General features: G+C 60.2%; 2 protein-coding genes across 2 annotated transcripts; both read left to right on the top strand.

The window, feature by feature from the left end:
* Positions 1 to 3,659: 3,659 nt before the first annotated feature.
* On the top strand, positions 3,660 to 6,354 carry VDAG_05856 (serine/threonine-protein kinase CLA4; the record flags this gene model as incomplete). Its single annotated transcript, XM_009655253.1, has 3 exons — positions 3,660 to 5,729; positions 5,813 to 5,879; positions 5,945 to 6,354. The coding sequence occupies 3 exons, from the start codon at positions 3,660 to 3,662 to the stop codon at positions 6,352 to 6,354; spliced, it is 2,547 nt and encodes an 848-aa protein (XP_009653548.1).
* A 1,391-nt stretch (positions 6,355 to 7,745) lies between these two features.
* Positions 7,746 to 9,449, top strand: VDAG_05857 (uncharacterized protein; the record flags this gene model as incomplete). The annotated part of the gene is made up of 2 exons (XM_009655254.1): positions 7,746 to 8,084; positions 8,418 to 9,449. The coding sequence occupies 2 exons, from the start codon at positions 7,746 to 7,748 to the stop codon at positions 9,447 to 9,449; spliced, it is 1,371 nt and encodes a 456-aa protein (XP_009653549.1).
* Between the last annotated feature and the right edge of the window lie 550 nt (positions 9,450 to 9,999).

The following is a 9,999-nucleotide window of genomic DNA, read 5'->3' on the forward strand; positions in this document are numbered from 1 at the left end:
ACCACGTGGGCCCGCGTTCATGCACATGTCACAAGCTGCCTCACTCCCACCTGAGTTGATAACCCGCCCAAGGCACGGCTCGTCATCCCGGCGCGATCTCGAAAACCGCTGATGCTCGTCAACCAGCGGGCTGGAGCGCATCGTCATAAAGTCACTCTGGTCGCTCTCCCTCCCTCTCTCTCTTACACAAACGCACGAACACATGCACGGTAGCGATCGTAGCAGTCGGCTAGCACCGCCCGGGCGCGGTCCGAAGCAGGGATGGGGGCGGCAGGCAGGCAAGCCGGCGCGCGGGGCGATTTGTAACAAGCTCCGGGCATTCAGAAACGGGGGGGGCTCATATGGCTGGGGATGGGAGGGCCAAGAGCTTGCTGCGGGTCGTCATGGGCTGATGATGACGGAAGCGAAGAGAGAGAAAGGGAAGAGGAGAGAGGGAAGAGGAACAGGGGGAGGCAGGGATCGTGGAAGGAAACGAAATCTGACGTGCGTCCAACTGTGAAACGCAAGGAGCGGTGGCTTGGGATGTTGAGGAGGGCATGGCTTCTGCGCGCGCGCGCGTTCTCTCTCTCTCTCTCTCTCTCACACACATTGTGGTCAGACGTTTGGTTGGCGGGGTGTGGCTGGGGAGACGGTATTTTCGTCGATGCTTTCTTTGGTGGTTTTGCGGTTTGGCTTGGAATCAGCATGCACACAGATTTGGTAGAGCATCGCGAGCATTGGCCCAGGAACACCATGCAGGCGACTTTCTAGAAGCAGTCTGAGGATGATCTGCCTCTGCTCTGCTAGCTTGGGACGTTGCCGTCGCCACGCTTAGTGCCTTTCTGCAGACCTTCTACATGTACAAGAGCCATTGTTGCGAAGAGAAGCTTTGCCGAGCAGATGCTCCGTCGGCTGTCAGAGACGACGCCGCCACACGCGACTGCCACCCAACACGAAACCCAATCAAATGGACAGCGCCTAGTTCAGCAGGGGTGAAACATGCTAGAGGGAAGCGGACGAATGGCTCGGCGTGTCTGGCGGCGGGTGGGAGATGGAGGGGAAGGGAACGGGGAACGGGGGCACGGCGCGAGGCCAAGCTGAGATGCGACGCTGCGGCCCCTTTGCCTTTTTAGTGGTTTGTCTTTTGCCTTTCACCATAGAAGGGTGTAGCGGGCAGGTGCTGAGTGGCCTTGAGGCGGGCATCAGGTGTCAGGGACAGTGTCTGGATCTCCGGCGTCGAGACGAACGCCTCCCCCCCCTTGAGAAATCTGTGCTGTCAAAATCGATTTGAGGCTGACGAGAAAGCAGAATGGCACCCCGATCCGTCTCAATGGGACAGAGTCTATCCTTGGAACCCCCATTGCTTAAGCTGTTTTGGTTGCTCGCAGCCGTTGATGTCTGATCGCCTCGATTCCCCCCCTCACCCTTCAGCTTTCACCCCTCATCTTTCCCCTGGAGGCTGGACCGTCCCGAGCCAGCATGACTCTTGTCGCAGGTGTCGATTTGCTCATGGCATAGGCTTGGGCCGTGGGCTTGGAAGTGTTTCTGGCCTTTTTTGACTGGATCGACAGGCGATCAACTGCATACTGCTAGCCGGTGTCATAGGCGAGACAGACAACTGGCGGCAGGAAGTCTCATTGTGGCCGCAATTTGTGCAATCATGTCCTCACTTGCGTCTCGCCTGGCATGGGCCTGGGCATGCTGCCAGTCTTCCGAGTCAACAGGCGCTGAGCAGTCAGCAGCCAGCAGCCACCGCCGGCCATCGTTGGCCTCTCACAGTTGGCCTCTCACAACTGAAGAACACAATTGTTTCCCGCTTTCACGGTTCAGGAGACAGTGCCCGCCCGGCGTTGTCTCGTGGGGAGCCGGCATCGACCCTGTTTCTGCCCAAAACCTGGTGCAGGATGATTCAGGGGGGCAGTTTTGAGATGCAGGTAGCTGGATAGTGCAAGCAGAGATGAATACACCGTATAAGCCGTTCTGAATGGCCTCAAAGTGGCCCGGAAGAAAGCACGAGCGCTATCAACCACACTGTACCACTACAAACATGCCCCGGAGAACGCCACAGGACCGCTAAAACGACCAGGGCCCCGACCACACCACCACCCTGCGATGGCCGGACACATCTTTCCCCTCCAACGTCCTTCCATTTCAGCACGCGAGTGGATCTCGACCATCGCCCAACTGGTGTAAGCTGTTACACCAAACAGTTGCGACAGAACTGGCGGCGGCTTCTCTGTCATTTGGACCTTTCTCCCCCTCCAGAAACACGTCTCTACTCCTCATCCTCTTCGTCACTCTCGCCCTTTTTTCCAGTCTCTTACTGCCACGTCGTGCTGTGAGGAGGCTCGAAATCGCGGGGGTCTGCGACAAACGACTACCAAACGGAAACCCACTAGAATCACCGGCAGCGCCAGCGCCAGCGCCAGCGCCTGCACCAGGACCAGCACCAGCGATCGCCGCCAGAACCTGGCAGACAGGCCCACGAGAAGCGAGATCGTCCGCCGTACGCTCTATCTATCCCTTGACAGCTTGCCCGGCCATTCTCAACCCTCTTGCAGAGTCGTACAGCGGTTTTACGTCTCCGAATCGTACTACCCACCAACACAACAGGGCCAGCATCAGTTTGCCTTCGCGTTCGACATTCACGAGGACCCCGACCCTAGGGCCATCGACCACAGAGCCGACCCTTTTGACTTCCGCCCCGAACCAACGCTGTGCACGATCATAATAATAATCGAGGCAATCGAGGCAGACTTGCCTTGTCTCCAGCGCATGCTGCTTTGCCTCGACGCCCACAAAAGCCTCCGCTGCCTCCCCACCTGTACTCTTCGTCGTCGAGGGAAGACGAGAGTAGAGAAAACGCGAGGAGGGACGATAATCCCCCCAGCAGCACAAAGAACCCGAAGCGATCGGACGGCCGATGTATCCCGGCATGGCTACACAAAGAAGGTACGAGAGACACCCACTGTCAAATCAACGGACTGCAACCCCTATGCACTTTGCAATCCATCTACCCGATATTGCCTCCTTTGCCTTTGCCTTTGCCTTTGCCTTTGCCTCTGCCCTGTGCCCCCTCATCTTGCTCGACTCGCTATAAGCTGCCTCGCCAGGGCCCTCAGTAGGTCCCTAGCGGGCCTGCTGAAGAGGCCAGGGACCTACCTACCTAGGTACTGAAGAACAACGGCCCTAGCACGGCACATGAGAGTTAAGGCTGGTTGACGAGTGGGGTTCATTTCGATTCGCACCCCTACAGTGGAAGCCGCGCTCGACCCCTTCTTTCCCTCCCACGCCCGCTACCAATCCCACTCCTTCTTGCCTGCCTCGCCCACTGGGTACCGGTGCTGCCCTGGGCTGCCCGCTGCCCGCTGCCCGATCTCCAACCGACCACGGCCAATTCACCTAACTGCCTGACCTCCTGAGTGCTCTTCCCATCATCACCTCCCTCTCTTGTCTGCCGCCGCACTGCTGCCATCTTCCCCCCTCCCCCTTCACCGAGTCTGCTGCAGATTCATTCGTCGAGGCGGTCGCAGGCTTGCAGCTAGCCACAACTCGATTCATTGCCCGACTTGTCTCTTAAACCTCCCACCCCCCTACCTGTCATTCTCTACCGCCTGAGCCGAAATCCCCCACCCGCCCACCGCCCCTTTGCCTCGCCTGCGCGCATATGCCGACCGACCATGGCTAACGACCGCAGCGTCTACTCGTCCGGCCAGTTCATGAACCCAGGCCCGGCCCCGAGACCTCCCACCGACAACAGACCCAGACTCGCCCTCACCCCCAATGCCAACCTCCCCGGTAGCATGGCCAACATGGCCATCTCCCCCATCCGGAGCACCACCACTTCGACCTACACCGGCTCCACCATTTCTCTGCCCATCGCACGTCAAAACTCGAGCCAGACCGATGGCATGGGCGGCGTCGCCATCAGGAAGGAGGGTTGGGCGCAAGTAAAAGAAAGCAAGAACTTCATCAACCCCTGGAAACAGAGGCTACTTGTCCTCCGCAAAGAGTCGCTCGACTTCCACAAGACGGAAGGCGGCAAGGTCGCCTACACACTGTACCTGAAAGATGTCGTCAACGTCGGCCGAGTCGAGGCTGCAGGCACCATCTTTGAGATCAAGAGGAACCCCAACGGGTCGTCCAACAGCCCCGGCGAGGACGACGGACAAACCAAGACGCTGCAGATCCGAGTCAAGAGCGACGATGATCTGTATGAATGGATTGACCTCATCTACGGCGCATGCCCTGGTATGGGAGGCGTCAGCAACCCCACCAACTTCTCCCACGCCGTTCACGTCGGCTTCGATCCCCAGACTGGCGAGTTCGTCGGCCTGCCACCCGAGTGGTCAAAGCTGCTCAACTCATCCGCCATTACAAAGGAGGATTACGAGCGCAACCCGCAAGCTGTCTTTGAGGTCCTCGACTTCTACTCCGACCTCACGAAGCGTGCCGGCAATCCCCAACAGTACTCAAGCCTCACACCCACGCCGCCCGTGTCCAGTCAGCAGAACAAGCAGCTTGGCTACGGCAATGCAGGCGCCGGCGTAGCGCCGCCTCGCCCGATGCCCCCCTCGCAGCCACAGAGACAGCCTAGCTACAACACGCAGGCCTCGCCCCAGAGCCAGAGGAAGCCGTCGGCGTCAGATCAACAAGACCAGATGCAACGTCAGCAGATGCAAATGCAGGAGACCCGTGATCGGGAACTTCAGCAGCGCGACCAGCGTGATCGCGATGCCCAGCGCATGCGGCAGATGGAAGCACAACGGCAGCGTGAGATTGACGAGGCTAACCGTCGTGACCTGGAAGCCTACAACGCAGCCATCCCCAAAACCAAGGTCCCGATGGCCCAGCAAGAGCTCGGCGGCTTCGGAGGTGGTGGCTCTTCCTCCCCGTCTCCCTCGGATCGCTACAACCCTTCCAGAGCCGCACCGCCGGCGCCGAAAGCCAGCAACCAGCAGGTCGGCAGCCTGCGCGCACAGCGTCCCGCACCCTCTCCCCCCACGGCCGGCTCCACACGGCCGCCCCTCAGCTCGCAGCAGAGCTCCAGCTCTCTGCGGGATCCCAACCAGGCTCAACGAGCGCCGCCGCGACCTGACCCGAACCAACAGCGTTACCCGAACGGCAGCTCAGCCTCGCAGCCCCGGCCGAACGGCCCCAGCCAGGCCCAGGCTCCGTCACGCCTCCCCGCGCCTGTGAAGCCCTTGAACGTCAACAAGGCCCCGGCGCCCCAGCCGTCGGACGGCGTCAAGGCGGCCGAGGCGGCCTTGTCTGCAAAGGCCCCGGCATCCGAGCGTAAGCAGGATGTGCGCATGTCAACCATGTCCGAGGGTGAGGTGATGGCCAAGCTCAAAGAAGCTGTTTCCAAGGACGACCCCAACCTATCGTACTCGAAGCAAAAGAAGATTGGCCAGGGTGCCTCAGGCTCCGTCTATGTCGCCAAGGTCAAGGAGACGGCTCAATCGCCTATTGCCCGTGAACTGTTGCGGTCGCAAGGTCTCAAGGCCCAAGTCGCCATTAAGCAAATGGACCTCGCACACCAGCCGAGGAAGGAGCTCATTGTCAACGAGATTATGGTCATGAAGGACAGCCGACACCGCAACATTGTTAACTTCCTGGACGCTTTCCTACGCAACAACAACTCGGAGCTGTGGGTTGTCATGGAATTTATGGAGGGCGGTGCCCTCACGGATGTGATTGACGGCAATACGAGCATCAGCGAGGAGCAGATTTCGACCATCTGCCTCGAGGTAAGACGATGCAACTTTGATTCGGCATGGAACGCAGCTGACCAGTTCAGACGTGCCGTGGCCTTCAGCACCTTCACTCGCAGAACATTATTCACCGTGATATCAAGAGTGACAATGTGCTTTTGGACGCCCGTGGTAATGTGAAGATTAGTGAGTTCACACAGACCCGCTCCCCTCGCGGAGCAGTGGCAGATTACTGACCGCGATCAATGTAGCCGACTTTGGCTTCTGCGCCAAGCTCACAGAAAGCAAGTCGAAGCGTGCGACCATGGTCGGCACGCCGTACTGGATGGCACCTGAGGTGGTCAAGCAGAAGGAGTACGGCCCCAAGGTGGATATCTGGTCGCTAGGCATCATGGCCATTGAGATGATCGAGTCGGAGCCGCCATACCTCAACGAGGAGCCGCTCAAGGCGCTGTATCTCATCGCGACGAACGGTACGCCGCGTCTCAAGAAGCCGGAGAAGCTGAGCAAGGAGCTCAAGGCCTTCCTGTCGGTATGCTTGTGCGTGGACGTCATGAGCCGTGCCTCGGCGGAGGAGCTGCTGCTGCACGATTTCCTCAAGCACGGATGTCCTCTGTCGAGCCTCGCGGATCTCCTCGCCTTCAAGAAGACGGCCAAATAAGTCGGCGGCCGACGGCGGACGGGCACAGAGCGGAGAAGACGATGATGGTCATGGCCGTGACCGTTATGTTGATGGGGGGGCCCTGAATTGGTTTGGATTACTGCGGGATTGCGTGACGAAATAACTTATTAAATGACCAAGTCGGGCGTTTCGTGGATCTACGGAGGTGGATGAAGGGGGGAGAAGACGCTCCATGACAGGAGGAGCAGAGGAGAGAGAGAGAGAGAGAGAGAGAGAGAGAGAAGGGCAAGAAGCGCTGAGAAGCAGAGGAAGGGGTTTTCGCCCACGTTACGGCGATGGGTAATCGGTAGAAACGGCAAGGCGCCAAGCCCGAACACGGCGCGTGGTTTTATGCCGAACAGCGACGGGGGCAATGGACAGGACGGACGACGACCGTGGTTGCGGCTGTGGTGACGATTACGGTCACGGTTGTGGTCGCGGTCTCGGTCTGTGGCCTGCGCGGACGAGTGTGCATAGGGACCGGTCTCTCGACAGAGGAGGCACTGCGGCAAGCGAGCGACTGGCCTTGGGCAAGGGACCGAGTTCATAGGAGTGCTCAATGAAGCGGAATGATCATGGCATGGAATTACGAGGTCGGCATGATGCTCGGCGACACTCTGGCCCGTGTAGTGTGATGGAAAGGATAAGAAGGGCAGGAAGGCAGATGATGCTGTGGAATCAGCCCTGTGGTCCCTGATCCTGCCGTGTCTGCCGGGGGGGGTCCGCGCGCCGTGATTAGTTGGATCGTCAGAAGACGGGACTATGATGCACGTAGCGTGGAGCACGACAGGATGTGACGCGTAGGCTCCATGTTGGGCCTCCTACAAGACGGACGACGAAGACACCGACCACGACGACGAGGCCGACGACGAGGCCGACGACTGTGAAGGGCTGGTGCGGGGCCCAGGCTGGAGGAAGGCGAGCGATTGGTGTGGTTGTGGTTCGGGAAAAACGCGAGGTCTCCAGCGCACGCGGCCAGCCACCAGCCACACGAGCTGAAATACGAGGTGTCCCCTCGTAAAACCCGGGTGCCCCAGCACTTGTGCCTACCTACCTTGCTACCTGTGTCGCGCCTGCTTGTCGATGGCGAGGCTGTTGCACTGCTCTCGCTCGTCTCGTCTCGTTTTCCTTTTACTGCATCGAACTCGAACCCATCTCGTCAAAGGCAAAAACCTTGATTCGTCGAATGGTGGTTTCCTCCCCACGGCTTTTCCTCGCGCCGGATCAGGGCTTCTTCTGCGTTTTTACGCCTTGATTCTCGTTGCTGTAGCTGGGTCTGGACTCTCTCACTTGGGGGGGGGGGGGGGCAGCCAAAGCAACATTGAGGGTGTCACCCACCAACACCACAAGCAGCACAACCACAGCCCAAGGGGTTTTTCCTTGAGGGACAAATGTCGCCCAGTCCGTCCGCCGGCTCGGCAACGCCCATCACGCCGGGCACGCCGGCCGCTTCGCGCGGGAGCTCGAGGCTGGGCGCGACGGGGGCCGAGACGGGACCTGCTGGTGCCGACAGGGACATGGAGCTGGATCTGGACCTGGATCTGGATCTGGAGACGGGCGGCAGCGGCTCAGCGGCGGCTGCGGGCAGCGGTGGTGGTGCTGGTGCTGGTGCTGGTGGTGGCTCCACGGGCAGAGGCGCGGGCACGCCGGCTTCGGGGACGGTGCTGTCGAGGCGGTCGCATCCCAAGTCGAGGACGGGATGTCGGACCTGCAAGAAGAGGAAGATCAAGGTGTGTGCTCTCTTTTTTTCCCTTTTTCTTCTTCTTTCGGTTGTTCCTTGCTTGGCTTGGCTTGGCTTGGCTGCAGCGGGTTGTCGTGGATGGAACGGTAGGGGCGATGCCTTTCGGGAGACTCGGGTTTCTCGGGTTGAGGGCATCGTGGGATGGTGACCTCACTTTGACTTGGGACCTCATAGCTTTTCTTTCCTTTCTTTCTTTTCTTTCATCTTGTTCTCACCCCTCTTCGACCCTCTTCGAGTCTGGAAACTAACAAAAAAGTGCGACGAACACAAACCGTCCTGCCGCAACTGCATCAAACATGCCGTGGCCTGCGACTTTCTCCAGACCCATGCAACGTCCACGTCGGCGCCGCGTTCGCCCTCGTCGTTTGACTTTGCCGGCAACCCTGGAAACGGCCTGTCGACCTTCACAGACCTCAACATGGTCGACCTCGAGCTCATCCACAACTTTACGACCTTCACCTATGCCACGCTCGGCTCCGATCCCCAGGTGCGCCAGATGATGAAGACGACGGTCATCCGCATGGCCCTCGAATGCGAATACATCATGCACACCGTCCTCGCCGTCTCGGCGCTCCATCTCTCCCACTACCGCCACGCGCGCGCCGACTTTTACGTCACCAAGGCCATGCAGCACCACCAGGTCGGCGCCCGCGTCGCCATTGCCCTCATGGGCGGCGACCTCCACAAGGAGGACTGCGAACACCTCCATCTCTTCTGCCTCCTGACCCTCTTCTACGCCCTCGGCTCCCCGCGCAAGTCCTCCGACGACTCCCTCCTCATGGGCCAGAGCGCCTTCCCCAACTGGATCTTCCTGCTGCGCAGCCACGAGCCCATCATTGAGCGCCTCGACCCCCACAACTACACGGGGCCCCTGAGCCCCGTCTTCGCCCTCGGCCGCGAGCGCTGGCACGTCCTCAACAGGTGGGAGCAGCAGCTCCCCGGCCCGCCGCTGCTCGGCGAGCTAAGCGCCCTCGTCGCCAAGGCCGTCACCGACCCGGACCTTCTCAACACGTACAGCTTTGCCATTGAGCACCTGCGCCGCGTGCTGACGCTGCTCGTGGCCAACGGCGACGGCGCCCTGGGGCCCGCCGTCCGCCTCGAGGGCTGGGACGTCATCATGTGGAAGTGGCAGGTTGCCAAGGATTTCCTGCCGCTGCTGCAGGGGCCCGACCCGGCGCAGGAGGCCGTCGCCATCTTTGCCCACTTTCTCATCCTCATCAAGAAGGTCGAGGACCAGTGGTGGCTCGAGGGCTGGTCGACCCACCTCATGGCCAAGGTGTGGGAGAAGCTGGATCAGGAGCACAGGCTGTGGGTGCAGTGGCCGATTGAGGAGCTGGGCTGGGTGCCGCCTTAGTTGATGTGTTGCCTTCTTGTGGTGCGGGCACAAGATGTCGTGGCACGGAAAGTTCGCAAATGTACGAACCGGGCACAAGATGAAAGTTCGCAAATGTAGAACCGGGCACAAGATGAACGTCCACAAATGTATGAACCGGGCTGTAGCTTGCCTTTTGCTGGATCAAAAACAGCAGACACACCTGCTTATTCTATCCGTCCCCAGCTCCAAATGTTGAGCCCAACCTTGACGCCCTCCTTCACGGGCAGTCCGGCGTGCCACGACTCGTCCCAACCCCGCCTGCTCCCGTCCGGCCGAAAGTTCTCCCAGTACACAGCATTGCCGGGGATGACCTTGAACACGACGCCCTCTTTCCTCGCCGCCTGCGTCTCTCCGCCCGCCGCACCCTCTTCGCCCTCGCCCCCACCCTCGCCCTCGCCGTCACTTCCATCCTCGCCCTCGCCGTCACTTCCATCCTCGCCCTCGCCCTCACACTCGACAAACCGACACCAAGCCCCGCGCCGCGCCGCAAGCCGCGAAAACTCGGTCCCCCCGTCAACGACCCCCTCGC

Source organism: Verticillium dahliae, genomic scaffold, assembly GCF_000150675.1.
Source record: "Verticillium dahliae VdLs.17 supercont1.11 genomic scaffold, whole genome shotgun sequence".
Taxonomy (NCBI): Eukaryota; Fungi; Ascomycota; class Sordariomycetes; order Glomerellales; family Plectosphaerellaceae; genus Verticillium; species Verticillium dahliae.